At 48.2% G+C, this 17283-nt stretch overlaps 1 protein-coding gene across 2 annotated transcripts in view; it reads left to right on the top strand.

The window, feature by feature from the left end:
- Window positions 1-17283, top strand: part of RGS6 (regulator of G protein signaling 6) — a 577653-nt gene that overhangs the window by 510092 nt on the left and 50278 nt on the right. For both annotated transcript variants that reach the window (XM_027111673.1, XM_027111674.1), the window contains one exon: window positions 9517-9642. In XM_027111673.1, the coding sequence (XP_026967474.1) occupies window positions 9517-9642 (126 nt within the window). The remainder of the gene's footprint in view (window positions 1-9516; window positions 9643-17283) is intronic.

Genomic DNA, 17283 nt, shown 5'->3' on the forward strand with positions numbered 1-17283 from the left:
CTCAGTAGTTGTGGCGCATGGGCTTAGTTGCTCCGCAGCATGTGGGATCTTCCCGGACCAGGAATCAAACCCTGCATTGGCAGGCGGATTCTTAACCACTACGCCACCAGGGAAGTCCCAACCTGATATATTTGAAACTAACACTTTGAGACATATTTCTCAATCAACATTAAAAGAATATAGTGTGTAGATGGGTATCTTCTTTCTAATATTTCTGACATGCCCTCGGTAGTCCCTTTGATCGGATCCAAGAACTTAAATCTTTCTTTAACTTGGGTCCCCTTCCTTTCTTCCTCCCTTCCTTGCTTCCTTCCTTGCTTCCTTCCTTGCTTGCTTCCTTCCTTCCTTCCTTCTTCCTTCTTCCTTCCTTCCTTTCTTTCTTTCAATTATTGCTACACTTTTCTCCATTCTCCCCTCTCTTTTCAGGAAATCCTTTTGTAGGAATTCTGGTCATGTGGGGTGTAGCAGCCCTATCTCTTTTCTCTACTATTTTTCCATCTCTTCGTCTTTTTATTCTATATTCAAGGATAGAATTCCTTGAATTACTCTTCAGAGTCACCAGTTTCAATGGTGTCCATTCTGTGATTTTATACTTTAATGAGTTTTTCTTTTCCTACGAAGTGTTGAGAAGAGTGGTTGACAACCGTGCTTTTTATTTCCAAGAATCTGTAATATTTCTTGGACTACTTGTTCTTAGTAGCCTGCTCTGTTCTAGTGATGTTTATCCTCTTGAATCGCCCTGAGGATGGGATACAGATGTTTTTTCATATCTTCCCTCTATTTCTACCACTTAGTCTATTTCACAGGGTATCATCGATCAGAGAATCATTGTTTCTGTTTATTGTCTCATTACTCCAATCACTGTTCAGAGCAGATCAATCCTTTCAGAGACCCAGAAATTTGGGGTACTGCTGGTTTTCATAAATGAAGGTCTTGACTTTCAACTTTTGCCATACATTAGAACCACCTGGAGAGCTTATTTTAAAAAATACCAATGTCCAGTCCTGTCCCCAGGTCAATTAAGTCAGAATTTCTGGCAGTGGGGCGTTTTGTTCTTACTTTTATGCTAATGTACAGCCCTGGTCCAGATGGACTATACCAGTAGCTGATGAGGTTCCCTCAGTAATTGTTTGGGAGGCTGGTTCTCAAACCACGGGGTACATCAGAATCACCTGCAGGTGCTCATTCAAATACAGATGCCCCAGGGTGGTTCTGGGTGCCTATATTTTTAGCAAGCCTTCTGAGTGATTCTGAGGCACAGCACAGGTTGAGAAATCCTGGTGTGGCTCCTGAGTTCCCCTGACCTGGGACAGGCTCTCCTCTGGTCACGTGGCTGTACGGCCTCACCTGAGTTTATTAATGGGAGGAGGGCACAGGTAAATCGGCGGGGTTCTCCTCTGGGTTCTGGACATACGGTCCAAGAACAGACTGAAAGACTGGGTCTTCTCTGGAAGTGGGATGGGTGGCTGCGGGGGTCCGTGGGTGGTTGAGCCCCAACTTTCCTTAGCCCAACGTCCCTGCAGCCAAGCGTGCTGCTGTGTTTCAGGCCCTGATTGGTTTTCTGAAGTTCTTCAGTTTCCTCTCCGTGGTGCTTCCCAAGAAGGCCACCCTTTCTCCCTTCTGCTGAGGGATCTTAGGGACACCCAGATAGATCTGCAGAAACCTATGAGAAGTAGGGGAAAACCTCAGCATCTTTCGAAGTCTCCCTGCCTTGCTGAGATGTTTTTCCCATCCATATTTGCTGTACCACCCCTAGGTTACAGAGGTACCACCCCTAGGTTACAGAGGTACCACCCCTAGGTTACAGAGGCACCACCCTCTGACTTTACTGCCCACATGAGAAGCTGGCCAGAAAACACCCCCCTTTACTTAGGAGACCCTCTCTGCCCCAGGGAGCCTGTGTCCCATATTTCTGAGTTTATTCCCTGTGTCCCCTGTTCAGTGCCCACCAACTGCCTCTACTTCCAGTCCTGCTGCCCAGGGCTTGGGGTTTTCCCAGACTTATGCTGGGGACACTAAGTTACTTTATTCCCAGATGGCCCCACTAGAAGCATAGGCGGCCCTCAATCAGCTTTGTCACCAGTTCCGTGAGTCCAACTGCTTCATACCTTCACGAAATTCCTCAGCGTTTGTCATCTGCTGGTAGGAAATTTCTTTGCCTCTACACACTATGTTTTGTCTTGTTTTTTAGTATTTCATGGAACTCCAGGCTCTTGCCTGTTCCCTCTTCCTGGACCACTTCCGCAGACCCTCACACAGCTGACTTCCCTTCTCATTCAAGTCTCACTCAGCATTGGTGTCCCTTCCTCAGAAAGGTCTTCTCCTAAATGGAAAAAGAATTTGAAGAAGAATAGATGCATGTATATGTAAAAAAAGAAGAAAGGTCTTCTATGACCACTCAATCTGTAGTGGTCACCCCATCCATCCAGTCACTCTATATCCCATCCTCCCCCTGGTTCTCTTTCTAGATAAGACTTAAAATTATTTTAGTGCCTTGACCCCTGTCTGGCACATAGTAGGTACTCAAAAGGTATAGGTTGGATGGAGGATAGGTGGAGAAGTGACCATTCTGTTGGACATTTCGTTGGTATTTGGGAAAGGAGGAGAGGTAAGTGCATGAATTGAATTCACCATGATGACACCAGGATTTCCTCCTTCTTTCTTGAAAGTCAGCAATAAAACATGTGATAGCTTGGGGAAATGGCAGTCATCTGGCCTGTTGGTTTATCCCAACCTGTCAGCTTGGTCCCCAAGGGATGAGCTGCCCCCACAACTAGGCTCTGGCTCTGTTCTTACTGCTCAGGCTTTTACTCTAATCATAACACCTGACCTAACACCTGCAGTGTTCTGTCTACCTTCAAGCAGAGTCAAGTTATTTAGATACAAGTGAAAATGAAGAGAAGCTGTGAGGCCCAATTTCTTCTCCCAGTAGGACATTCCCACCCAGTCAGATGCTGGCAGTGGTTGGGTACCTGCCTTTGGTGACACGGAGTCGGGGATCAGTGCCAACATCCAGGTTCAGTCTAAAGATGAAACAGCCTTTGTCCGTGAAAGAAAGGCTGAACATGACCAGTAAAATAATCAAAGGTTATTTTTTCTCAGTTTCAGTTTAATTCAACAAATAGTATTGTGAACCTACTATGTGCTGCCTTCTGAGCAAGAAGGTCTCTCAAGATACTCATGTAGCGAGGTGAACAAACGTGGTATCTTACCTCCCGGCCTCAGGATTCCTCCTCATTTGGCAAAGGACATTAATGTCGCTTGGGGCATAGACTCAGTGATTTTTTTAAATTGCCTTCGGCTGGATGGGGCAATGTGTACCCCCTTCTCAAGACCCTCCAATTTCAGTAAAGGCTCTACCCTCCCAAACACTGTGTGAAGGAGGTTTTTGGTGAAGATGGGTGAAGGTGTGTGGAAGAGTCAAGGCAGCATGGGAGAGAGCAGGAGTCCCTTGGGACTTCGTGTTCATCTGAGGTGGGCTGTGATTTCTACTGGGCATGAGCAAATGGGTACAGACTCTTTACGATGTCCAGGGTGGAGGGCATCGCAGAGAACGTCTGGATTCCACAGAGATGAACATGCTGTCTCTGCCTTGTGGAGGTTTCAGACAACCCAGTGGAAGATGGTGACAGGGTTTAACAGAATCATTGGCAGGAATATGCACCTTGTACCATAAATAATAGAAAATTGTGCTTTAATCCTGTCTCCTTCTCAGACAAATGTTTACATCTAGAAATCCAAGAATGAGAAAGGGCATGTTCAGAGGGCAATACAAGGCTGCCCTTTTAAAGGATGCGCCTCAAGTCTATCTCATGGAAATTCTGAGAAATCAAGGTTTGATAAAGAAAGTAGTGATTGCCAGGGCTCGTCATTGAGGGAAAAAAAGCCCCAGATTGCCAGATCTCAGTTGGAGAGAGCTCTGTAGTCTAAACACCACCAGGAGAGTGTCTCTGGGAAGTATTCCTGAATATGCCATCAGCCAGATAGTGGATCTAACAAGAACCTGGCATTGCCTGCAGGATTGTGGTTCATGATTTGCTCTCACCACATGATATACGTTTGGCTTTCTCTCTATGCTGGGCAAAGGTGCATGAGCAAAGAGCTGCAAGGAAGCCGGCTCATCCTGCTTGGCCAATGGCATCCACTCCCAACTAGCCTGACCTGCTGAGAGGCAGAGACCGTCCCTGAGCTGCCCGTGCCCAGCAAGTTTAATAGAACTGTTCATCCAGGATATTAGTCAAGTTCCTTCACTGTGGCAGTCAGTCTCCGAATATGGCCCCGTCGGTGCCTTCTCTCTTGGTATGCCTGGGCTGCTGCTTACATCAGGATGGGACACCTCCTGCTCTTTTTATCTGGGCTGGCCTTGGTGCCTTATTTAACCAACAGAGTATGACAGAAGTAACATTCTGAGAAAATGGTCATAAAGCAGCCCTTGGTCATTTAAGACACTCCTTCTTAGAACCTGTTGGCCAAGCCGTGAGAAACCCAAACCATTAGGGAGACCGTGAGGTTGATAGCCTCAGCTGAGCTCCTGGCCAACACCCAGCATCATCTGCCATGTGATGAGCCATTGTGGATGTCCAACCCAGTCCAGCCTTCAGATGACACCACCCCAGCTGCTATCCAACTACAACCTCTTGAGAGACCCCAAGTGAGAACCACCCAGCTGAGCCCAGTCAACCCATGGGATACTGAGAGAGAAGAATAAATTGTTGTTTTAAGCCACTGAGTTTGAAGATGGTTTGTTGCACAGCAACAAATAATAGGACCACTCCCCATTGAAGTATTTAGGACCCTCAGGTTTTCTTGGGGCATTAAATAAAATTGCGATTGTTCCTTCAACCGCCCTGGTCCTGAGATGGGGTCAAGGAACAATCCCTTGTATCATAGTTTTTCTGATAACTCAAATATCTTTTGAAGATAGCTGAGTGTTTTTATAGATAGCTGCTTCTTGTGAATCTGGCTTTCTTGTTCTCAGTTTGGGAGATTTCCTCCATGCTCTTTAGTTGGGAGATCAACTGGAATGACAGACTCCCTTGGAGAGCCACCTGTCTTTGCTATATGTTGGTTTGGGCCGCTCACTGGGAGGCAGAATTTGATGAGGATCAGTGGACACAGAAGAGAAATTAGAGTTAGAAAAAAGCATCCAGCTAGCGATTAGAAAATACTGTCAGTATAAGGTCACACCATCCACATCATTATACACATCCTATTGATTTCCTCTTAGCGTTAAATACTTGCTGTGTGAAAAGCACTATGATGAATACAAAGACACGTGATATGTGATCTCTTCCATCAGAGAGCTCACAAGATAGCCTGGAGAGACAATGACATAAACCCTTAAGAAGCTAAATGATGGTATAAAACCATAATTAGAAATATGTCATAAGGAAGCCTTCCTACACCATGGATGGAAATAAAGGAGCTGTGAGTTCCATGGATTATTTGTTTGAGTTGGGCCAAGGGAAAATTATTGACCTGGTCACCTGGGGATGGATGTTCAGAGATATTTTACTTTTCAGAATTATTTTATAACCGCAGGGACCATTCCGTGGTAGCAATATGTTCAAATCTGATCTTAAACCTTAAAGGGATGTTGCTTGGAAATAACCGATACAAGAAAGACAAATATAGAAAAGTTGTATCCAAGAAGCTTTTAATAGAATAGATCCCAATGACCAGATGTTCTAGAAGAAAAGGAGCAGATGTGAAGTGTCCAGATACAGAAATAGGATTGTGAATAATGGATAATTGAAAGAACCCAGAGGTACTAGTTTGAATAATGTCACCTAAAAATTCAGAATCCCAGAATGTGACTTTATTTGAAACAGGACCATTAAAGATGCAATTAGTTAAGATGACAAGGTCATCCTCGGGTAGAGTAAGCTCTTAATCCATATGACTGGTGTCTTTATAAAAAGAGAAAACAGAGACACAGGCACACACAGAGTAAATGTCTAATGAAAAACCAGATACAGAGGGAGAACACCATGTGATAATGGAGGCAGAGACTGGAGTAATGTATGAGCAAGCCAAGGAATGCCAAGGATTGCTGGCAACATCAGAAGCTAAGAGGAAGGCATGGAACATATTCTCCCCTAGAGCCTTCAGAGAGAGAGCGGCCCAGTTAACACCTTGATTTCAGATTTCTAGCCTCCAGAACTGTGAGAGAATAAATTTCTATTTTAAGCCACCCAGTTTGTTGGTACTTCGTTGTGGCCACCCTAGGAAACTACCACACCAGGGTATCCTGTTTCTCCAGACCTCCTTGTTTCTGCTGAAGGCTGAGCTTGCAGCTTTCTGGATGTCCCGACCTCTGTCCTAGGCCTCCGATTCTGCCTCTACTGTGACACCCCAGGCTTTCTGGCTTACCCTCAAAATGGCCCTTATCCCACTCCTGCCACCACCAAGGAACCTGGCAGGATGAATGCGGTCTCGCTGCTTGGGTACCAGAAAGTGGTGACGCTAGTGGTAGGTGTGTGTCCATAAGGCAGTCACTGCAGTGACCAAGCAACTTTCCACACCTGGCTCTCTGGGCACAGCCTTCGATTGGGGTGCAGCTGCCACCAGCACCATCCCTGCAGAGCCCTGCAACTTTGGTGGCAAAGAGCAGATAGCTGAGCCCATTCCAGGTCACAGCATGACACTGGCAGAAAGAGATGCTTTCCTGCAACTCTCTGGGTCCTATATTTGCTGCTAGCCTCAACCCCAGGGGGGATTTCTCTATTAACAGCATTTTTTTGTGCCCTGGAAAGCTATTGAATTTGATTGGTTCTGTGGCTTGAGTTTGAGAGAATTCAGGATCTGTCTTCTTGGCTCGTTGCAGAAGGCCCAGCCTGGCACTTTGGAAGAGATCTTTCATGGAGTTCCCCATTGTTTGACCTGGTAGGCTTAGTCTTCCACTGTCACCCTATTGAGCTATCCCTAGAGATTCGCAAGAGCCTCCCCAAGCCCTGAGGACAAGCCCCAGAATTAGAAGATCCTGCAGGTAATGATTACACCTAGCGGTGCAGCAATAGAAGAGATGGGTTTGAATCACTTCATTCCAGAACTGTGATTTCCAATACAGGAGCCACTAGCCACATGTAGCCCCTTAAATTTAAGCTGTAATTATTTAAAATTAAGTAAAATTTAAAATTCAGTTCCTCAGTCACACTAGCCACATTTCAAGGACTCAATAGCCACATGTGGCTGGTGGCTACCATATTGGAGCACAGATATGGAATCCTTCCATCATCGCAGAAAGTTCTATCAGGTAGCACTGGTCTAGAGCTATTTGTTTTCCAAACCTTTCCACACATGTGCTCTCTTCCCCTTTTTTACTAAGTGTAGTTTCCTGAGATAAATATTGAGAATATGTCAACTCCATAACACAAAGAAACATCATTTTATTCACTTAATGTCTGTTAGAGATAATAAAAAGTTTGTGTCCATTTTTAAAAAGAGGGGGAATACTTGGATGTGATCACTGTACCCTACACTACAGAGCAGCGCTCACAGCACTCGTGTTTGCAGATGAAATGTACCTTCCTTGCATCATTTGTTGACGCTACTGTGCAGTGATTCTGAGCCCTGTGGGCAGGAGCCTTTGCGAACCAATGTGGCTAGCTTTCATTCCACACCTACACACTTTCTATCTCCACCTTCTGTCCTTGGCAACAGAGCTGCATTGGGAGAATAACCCAAATTTGGTTGTGGGGAGCGGAGAGACGGCTACTGTTGAGCTCCTGCAAAAAGCCTGAGTGCGACCATTGAAAATGAATGGAATATTATGCTATTTTCTCCTCCAGTTTCTATAATTTTCTTGTATCAAGCCGGATGACAATGAAACTATGTACTTCATTATTTGGCTCTCCATAAAAATAACTTCACCACATCCTAGAATTTAAAATTATGCTTCTGGCTTTTGTTGAAAGTAGCTGTATGTAAAAGTTTCCTGCACTTTTTGTTGTAAGAAAAGTATCAGAAACATCATTTATTGTGTTTCAGTGCCTCTTATGTTAAAGACTTGTGAGATAATTCCTCTTATAATTCAATACCAGAGCAAAAGTTGTCTTTACTGGCGAACATAAGCTAGCTCTTTCGAATGTTGAGAGTTATGTAATCCATTCAAATCTCTTTTTGTCTTGGCTCCAAGGAAGCTCTCAAAAATTTTTTGTTCACTTGCAGCAGTTTCCCTAGCCTAGATTTTCTGGTATAATAATCATCCCCTACCACGACTTGTCATCACTTGTTCTTATTATTATATTTAAGAGTTTTGGGTTTTTGTTATTGTTCTGTTTTAGTAATTGTATTCTTGCAAACCTCCTCTTCTTTTTGGACATAAATTAAACATCAATTTATCAATGAATATCAAAAAAAGAGGGGAAATAAATATTGCTAGGCCAGTGCTCCTCAGAGTTTAATGTGCACTTAAATCACCCAGGGATCTTGTTAAGCTGTGGATTCCAGTTCCACGTGTCTGAGGTGGGGCCTGAGATTCCACTGCTGGTCCACAGACCACCGTGTGAGAGGGAGATGGCAGTGTGTAGCTTGTGAACTAGCACCCAATTGCTGCTAGAAGGAGTCAGAGGAATAAATACAGCAAGTGAACTGTAAACGGAAAGGACAGAAGCTGAAGGAAATATTCTCATCTTCCAACACAAAATGAATAAGAGCAATTCCCCATCCCCCTCTCCCCCATGCTTTGGTTTGGAGAGGGTCCCATGGGTGTGAGGCAGCACAGCAGAGCTAAGAGCTGCACTCCGGAGCCACACTGTCTGACCTAGAGTCTCCACTCCATCCCTTCCTAGTGTGTCTTTGGGCAAATTGTCACTAGGCCTCAGTTTCCCTATCTGCAAAATGGGGCCAATACTAGTACCTTTTTCAGAGTAGTTTCAAGGACTCAGTGAATTAACAGATGTGAAGTGCTGGGAACAACGCCTAGGCCATCATAAACACTGTGCGGGTGGCGGTTAAATCAGTGAGTGAATTCAGCATTCTGCTTCTAAACAACTGAATAAGGTTTATCCTGGATGAGTGGATGCATTTCTGACCGACTGGATCTAAACTGGACTCTGTTTTTCCCCTGTGGGTTGAGGAAGGGGCAGGAGGGGGGGCTACACCTTTGATGAAAGGTCAGATTCACAAGGCATCCTCTTTATTTTTTTTTAAGTGAAAAAAATGATGGCCTTAAGAGTTGGACTTGTAACTGACAGGGTGGCCCAGGGAAGCCGAGTCAGTGGGGTTGTTGTAGTTCCTGCAGAGCAGCCACTTGGCGGGCATCCTGGTGACCCTCAGTTAAATGTGGCCCCCTTCCAATACCTTCTTTAAAGAGACTTTTTACTGTTGGCTAGTGCTGGTGCACAAAAGTCTGCATTTGGGATTTGTGCAGGTTTTATGGAATCTGTCACTTAAATGTGAGACATTTCCCTTTGGCCCGTGGCAGCAAAATAAATTTGAGTTGCTGAAGAGAATATGACACAGGTTTTTGCCTGGTATTGATCACCTTTTAAACCTTTGTTCCCCCTCCCAAAGCAAAGAGCCCAGCCAGCACCGAGTAAAGAGATGGGGCTTCTCTTTCGACGAGATATTGAAGGACCAGGTGGGGCGGGACCAGTTTCTACGATTTCTGGAGTCGGAATTCAGTTCCGAAAACCTCAGGTAAATCTCTCCAAGGTTTGAGTTGTGTGCAGAGTGTATATGAAGAAATGTGTATCCCTCTTTCCACCTCCCTTTGTCAATCAGATGTTATGGTTCAGATTCCAATTCCAGTTAATCTGGCTGAGGTTGACACAGAGAACAAACTTTATGTGCAGATTAGCACTGACCAATACCAGCATTTGTTGTGCTTTAAGTCCAGATGTCATGTTTTCAAGTTATTGGAAACATGTCTCCAATAATAAGTCAATGGTCAAATGGATTTAATGACGCTGTCCATTAACTAAAACCATAAAACCATGGAAATCCACAGTGGAAAGTCAGTTCAGAGACCATCCCCTTCAAAACTTCCCAGTCCAGGGTCCTGAATACTAGACAGGCTAACCAGAAGAAAGAATGGTCAGCAGGCTCATTTCAGAATTTCAGAAAGCCAAAGTAAATATCATTCAAGACCTGGAGACATAACTGTAAAAGCTAATTAAAACATGCTTCTCCTTTTGGGAGGAATTCTAGCAACTTCGTGTAGTGGTTACTCTCGTCACTTGATGCCCTTGAGAACATCTGATTGTTTCTATTGAGCTACGACTAATCAAGATGAGGGGAAACGTCTAATGTGCTTACAGTTACTGTTTAGTAGAAAAAATGAAAACTTTCAAAACATGGGGCCCATTGTAAGTGAAAGGAAAGGGAGCACATTAAAAGGGGCAGATATCATGGTCATGAAAAATCTGGTAATGTGGTTTACAGGCTTTCACTGTATTAGATGTCGAAACAGAGACGCATAGAAAATGTGACTTATCTAAGACCCTTACTGATCTTAGCCAAATGGTGTCTTCTCAGTGGATTAGATGGAAATCTCAGTGTTTTCTTGGCCCCAAGCTCTCTTTTATATACAAGTTTAATTCCCATCTTCCAATGGCATTTTTCCAAAGAGTGGCTTAATAAATTTTTTATTTTTTTACTTTAAAAAGAGCATATGCTGTGGGCAAAGGACTGTCTGCTCCAGTGTCAATGTGCAAACTCCATGTTATTTATTTAGAGTTAGAGACCATGTCGGTCCCATATGTCCACCAAATGATGTTTATTACACACCTATCCTGTACCCAGCCCCCAAGAGTCTGCTGAGGGATGCGAGAAAGTCAAGATGCGTGATCTTTGCCTGCAACGACTTCGTAGGTCCTTGAGGAAAAGACACAAGAAACTCTTAAGTCATTAAATGAATAGAAATGAGTGTAAACTCTAAGAACCTTTTTTTTTTTTTAAATGTTGAGCCGCCTTTTAATGTATTCATTTTTTTTATTTTTGGCTGTGTTGGGTCTTCGTTTCTGTGTGAGGGTTTTCTCTAGTTGTGGCAAGCGGGGGCCACTCTTCATCGCGGTGCGCGGGCCTCTCACTGTCGCGGCCTCTCGTTGCAGAGCACAGGCTCCAGACGCGCAGGCTCAGTAGTCATGGCACACGGGCCTAGTTGCTCCGCGGCATGTGGGATCTTCCCAGACCAGGGCTCGAACCCGTGTCCCCTGCATTGGCAGGCAGATTCTCAACCACTGCGCCACCAGGGAAGCCCTCTAAGAACCATTCTGGAAGTGTTTTAAAAAGGGACAGATGAGTGTAAACCAGGGTAGGCAAATCATAAGCTGGACTTTGAAGAGTGTACAAGATATTGACATAGACAAGAAAGAGGGAGGGGGAGTGTTCTACACTGGAAGACCCTGAGACCAAAGATGTGGCAGGGGGACCCTCCCACACCACGAAGTCCTGGGAGGACGTGTAGATGCCGATTAACTGTAACAGCGATGACTTTCCAGGCAGCCATGTGCCTGCTGTAAACCAGATAAGGTTGAATATCTGATTTCAGGTTATGACACAAAAGAGTTCTCTCCTTGTGCTGAGGGGTTGTACTAAACACATCTCAGAGTTGCGCTTCAGTTCCTTATTGAGTATTCATGACAGTGGACTTGACTCTAAAGCTCTTTATCGGGACGGTGCTCAGACCAGCCTCCCAGGCTGTGCCTGCGGGTGGGTCCTGCGTGGGAAGCCACGCCCCCTGTGGCCACCATCATGCACCCAGGCAGACTCTGTGTGGCCAGTTCAACCCCAGGTCCTACCCCCAGCTTGGTCCCCATGAGCAACCCCTGGGAGCCCTTTCCACGTCCCCTTCTCATCCCTGTCCCCCAGGTCCCCAAGATGGAGCGGTATAGAGGCCCCCTTTACCTGACTATTTCTCAGCCACCTGCACCACTGCAGAGACTTTGAGGGATGGCCACAGGGTGCTGGTCCTCGTGAGGGGCCCCAGGGTGGGAGCACCTGCTGACTCAGCACTGCCTCGCCCAGTCCGAGCATATCCAGGGCCACGAAATCCGCTGTGCATTTCAGGCCGGGAGTGCACGGAGGAGTGTGTCCCTGGCAGGTGTGCAGCACCTCATCCTGCTTTACCTCCTGCACCAGCGCCTTTTGCTCCTGCGCCAGGAGGGCTCTGTTCAGTCCTGGCCGAGAGAATGCGTGTGAGCGCACGTGAGCGTGCCAGGGACTAATCTCCACCCCCAGCGTGGATGCATAAATCCAGACTTAAAGAGGGTCCCCTCTGATCCGTGACAGGAGAGCGGATAAAGGAAATAGAACAGCTGGAGATAAAAAGTATAGCCCAAGAGCTTCTAAAATCCTCTCTGCAAGCCCAGACTCTACTTTTATGATATTCAGCGTAATTGGATATATGGGGGGAAGCTTGGTTTGAAATCACACAACGTTAGGACTCTTCGGTCATCAGAACCAGGACCTCCCTCCCTTCCCTTTGCAGTTGTTCCTGTGGCCACAGATATTGGCCTGGCGCCCACCGTGACTCAGGTCCTGAGGGCACAGAGCTGAATGCGTTTCACCCCTTGTCCAGGGCGGCCACAAGCAGCCCTGCAGGTGCATCTCTGCTGTTGGTCCCTGTGAAGGGCGGTCCCTAGAGCCGTGCCATGCGGCACAACATGAGGACCCTGCTCATCCGTGGTGTTGGCCACCCCGGGGTTGTCCTTTCTCCCCAGGACTGGCCAAGCCCAGGCATCTGGCACTGGAGCAGGGGAGGAAAAGAGAGACTGACCAGAACTCAACTGGATACACTGCAAAGGCCTCTCCACATCTGTCCTCCCACACTCCCTTGCATCTCTCCAGTGAAAGGGGTATTTAGAGCAAGACATTTCTGCAGGACACCTAGAAAAATTTTGTCAGTTAAGTAACCAAGTGGTTCAAACTATACCAGAGCTTCAGAATACAGAGCAGAGGAGCTCCAAAGAGACATAGGTATTGCTCTCACCACAGTGAAAGGTCACCCTGGATCCTTTAAGGAAAGATGCCTTACATATGTGATCATACGGTGTAAGTTGACGTCCCTTTTCATCATTTTTCTTTGGGGTGAGCCTGTGAGATGAGGGAGGGGCGGCATCTCCAGGCACTTGAGGGGGCACGACCAGCGCATTTTGCTGCAGACAGCACAGCATGTGATTGTATGCTCTCTGCAGCACCCTGGGCCGAGCCGGGGGCTCCGTTCGGTGGGCCCCCCTGGAGACAGCTGTTTGCTCAGGGCCTCTAGAATGCCTCCAAGGTGGGGCCTCCCAGTGCTGAAGCAGGGAGTCCCAGAGAGTGACCTGGTCCCTCTCTTTTCTCTGTGTGTTTTCCTAGAAGGGTGACAGGAGCCCCTTGCCACCTTTGCCCCCCTCCATCTCCCCTGCACAGATCTCTGTCCTGCCTGGCTTGACACCCACTGCCGCTCAGCAGGGCACAAGTTAAAAATCAAAACCTGCTGCAAAGAGCATCCGTCCCCTGTACGTTTTTCACGAGCTGTAACTCTCCTGAGAGAATGTGGTTGTTCTTCTAACCTGCAGATTGATTACCCCTGTTCCACACAGTGTCAGCTGAAGGGAGAAGCAATTAAAGAGCGCGCAGGAGAGTCGCCAGGTTGGCCTGGAGCGCTGCCATCTCCCGCAGTTGCCCCGAGTCATGGGAAGACCTCGGAAGGTTGGCCAGGCCTGGCAGTGTTCCCCACGAAGCAAACACATGGTTAATGGGAACAGAGGTGCTGACACAACACTGGGACAATCTGTGGCATTTCAGCCACTGCCTGGCGAACATCACTCGGCTTCCGTGGTGCTGCTGGTGGTGGGGTTCCAGCCCAACCAGAGACTAAGTCAAGTGGCGTCCGTTGTGCCCGAGTCTCTGTTGACCAGCAGAGGGCACAGAAACCCTTCCTTCTGCATGGAGTTGGCTTTTCCCTGGGAACGAACTAAAAGCTGAATTTTTCTAATCCATGAAAATCTTAGTTGATGAAAAGATAGCTAAACGAGGAACTAAGGGCTGCCCAGACCTCCTGATAGGATGGAGAGCGTCCAGCTGCTGCGTGGTTCCCCTTGTTGCAGCCAGCCTTGGCGAGGAAACCCCATTGCCTGTCAGCACCCCAGCCCTGCAGGAGATAGGAGGCCCCCTGAGGCAGCCCCTGACCGCCCTCAAGTCCCATCCCCTCCTGCTCGGCGCCGGGGGTGTCTGAGCCCAGGCTGCCTCCCCGCGAAGGCCAGTTGCCACCTGCATTCCTAAGCCAATGACGCAGATCACATGCCGGCATAGGGCTGGCTTCCCCACCTTGCCGACTCCCGCAAAGCAGGACAGGTGGTCTCCCTGATACCCACGTGTCCTCGTGGCCTACCAGTCATGACAGACCTTCTGCCGCAAGAAGCCACGGAGGCTTAGGGCAGGGTGGGCACTAATCCGCCGCCACTGGCACCCTCCTCCCTGCTGGTGTCCTGGAGGAGCAGCGGTACCTGCAGGCATTTGATAAGAGCAGAAGCTGCGCAGGCCTCAGCGGGCCTCCCATCCTCAGTAGATGGGGGAGGGGAGCTTCAGGGCCTCTTGCAAGGGGTGGGGGACCAGGCATCCGGGGATCAGAGCCCCCAGCTCAGGCCCGTGGGCTCAGAGATGACAAATACAAAGCAAGCCTGTTCTGAATTTCTAATTGACACAAAGGTTCCTCGAAGCCAGTGATGGTAAACACATATGGGATGTCAGGATGCTTTTGTGATAGCATTTTTTTTTTTTTTTTTGCGGTATGCGGGCCTCTCACTGTCGTGGCCTCTCCCGTTGCGGAGCACAGGCTCCGGACGCGCAGGCTCAGCAGCCATGGCTCACGGGCCCAGCCGCTCCGCAGCACGTGGGATCCTCCCGGACCGGGGCACGAACCCATGTCCCCTGCATCGGCAGGCGGACTCCCAACCACTGCGCCACCAGGGAAGCCCCTGTGATAGCATTTTTGCTGTCGCCTGAGAGGGATGAGACAGGTCATCTCCAAGGCAGACAGAGGGCTGAGCTGGTCCCCGTGCGCGCAGGGAGAGGAAGCTGCTGTCTAGGGAATGTCATCCCCGCCCCTCCCCTTCCTGTTCTTTCCTGTCCTCCAGCATGCCTGTTGTTTCTTTTTATGCTTTTTTTCTTCTTGGTTTTATCTGGTAAAGGGAACCTTTTAATTTTTTATGTAAAAGTTTGTTAAATTTGATTCCGAAATTTCCAGACCTTCTCTATACCCAGCTGAGCGATGTGCATTAATGTGGCTCCCAAGTCATTCTGCCAAAGGGACGCTGAGGCCTCAGGGGCCACGGGGAGCCTGCAGCGCTCAGAAGCTGCTGGGGCCTCAGGGCCTCCCCAGAGCTGCTCCTCAGAGCAGACTGGAACAAGGGACAGAAGGGGACGCCCACATGACAGTGACTGAGGGGGGCAGGAAATCTCCCAGGTGTCATCATTTGTGTGAGAAATTGCCGGGTCTGGTGGTCTTGGGAAGGACACTGGCCCGGAGAAGTTGCTCCCAGCCCAGACCTCAGCCCGAGGTGGCTCCCTGGGGCTGCAGAGGACTCAGCGAGCTGCCCGTTAGCCCTCCTTCCAGTCCTCTGAAAAACCAACACCAGTTCCTTTCTTTAGGACTGGTTTCCTAAATTTCACCTGCCCATCAAACACGGTCCTCCAGGAGAAGAAAACCTTACAGGTACTGTCATCGCCAGATGACCATTTTCACCTTTAAATACTTGGCCACCTCCTTCATTTCATGGCAGACCTAGTGGGGGGACAGAGAGACCCGAGGAACCTAGGGAACGTCCAGGGGGATGGAGGAGACCCACTCCCAGCTGAGTTTCAAAGACCCATCTGAACAATTGGACAGTTAACAGCCCCCTTCAAACTCTACCCCCTGCCCACCAGACTCCGGTTAAAGAGCCACTGGTTTCCCTCTCCCTGCATAGCCAGAGGACGTGAGCACCAAAGACCTGGGGCAGAAAGACAGAGGGCTGGTGTTGAAGGGCAGGTGATGGCAGATGGCAGTGGCAGGAACCCCAGGCACCTTGCACCCAGGCCACCCGAGGAAGAGGTGAGCTCTGAGGGATCAGAGTGGCCCAGGATTGAGCCTGTGGCCGCCCTGCAGCTCCCTCCACGGCTCCCACCCACAGGGCCTGAAAGCATTTCAGAGTTACACCAGATAGGAAGTGCTCAGACCAGACCTGTCTCACGTACCCCTCCACCTGCTTTGTACCCTCTGTGCCATGAGGAGAGAGATGCCCAGAAAGATACAGCAATTCCGAGACAGCAGCACAGCGGGGATGAGAACTTCCTTATCTTCTGGTCGAGTGAAGTGATTGTCTCCTTCCCCGCCTCTCGCTCTTCAGGACCAGCGAGGGAACCATGAGGGTTTTCTTCAGGGAGATCGTTAGAATCACTAATGGCAAATCAGGGGGAGAGTTGGAGCTCACAGAGCTTGTGTCACACACGGATACACACACACTCTCTCCAGTCTTCTGTCCTTGTGTAAATGGAGCTGCATTACCTGAGTTGGCCACTGGGTGGCACCTTTAGGCCATGCACTTGACTACACAGACGTTTCTCTGGAGAGCAACAGAAAAATATGCTTACCCTTTAAAAAACAGAGTACATCTTACTGTGGGTGAAATTCGATGACAGATTGAATGCACCTTCTTTCATGTCGTGGTTCAGCTTCTCTTGTCCCTGCCCTTTTGTTGGCTTGAGTAGGTGTGATACCCGTGGCTGTGGGAACCACATGGCCAGGAGCCTGTCCTCATGTCTCGTTGATGGGGAAACTGGACTCTGTTGTTCACAGGGCATGAAATGTGCCACCCAGACCTGAGTCCTGCTGAAAGCCCTCTCCAGGGATACCTCGGGAACCGTCCTCATGACCTAGGGAGCTGTTGTCCGAGCTTTGGCCCTGGCTACTGTCACTCTCAGCAGAAAAGAGCTCACAGCTCGCGCCCACCTCTCTAACACCATGCTGCTGCTGAGGGATTTGTGAGAGGCAAATATGGATGTGAGCACGAGGTTTTTCTCTCCAGTGATCCCTGGAGACTCTTTTAGTAGAGAGGTTCCCCACGTATGTCCCTTCAGCTTTGTTCCAGACGAGCCCATCTGCATTCCAACAGACATTTATTGAGCACCTACTATATGCCAAGCACCATGCCTGATACTGATGTTGCAAACAGGCTCGGTTTCTCCATCTATAATATGAATGACTGGGTCCTTCCAGTTCAAATATTCTTAATGACGCCCAGATTCTATCTGCTTCTTTGACCTCTCCTTCATTTGGATGCCGCCACATCCCAACCAGATATGGCAAAGGGACTCACA

Source organism: Aethalodelphis obliquidens, unplaced genomic scaffold (assembly GCF_003676395.1).
Source record: "Aethalodelphis obliquidens isolate GAN/ISIS:26980383/991018 unplaced genomic scaffold, ASM367639v1 scaffold10, whole genome shotgun sequence".
Taxonomy (NCBI): domain Eukaryota; kingdom Metazoa; phylum Chordata; class Mammalia; order Artiodactyla; family Delphinidae; genus Aethalodelphis; species Aethalodelphis obliquidens.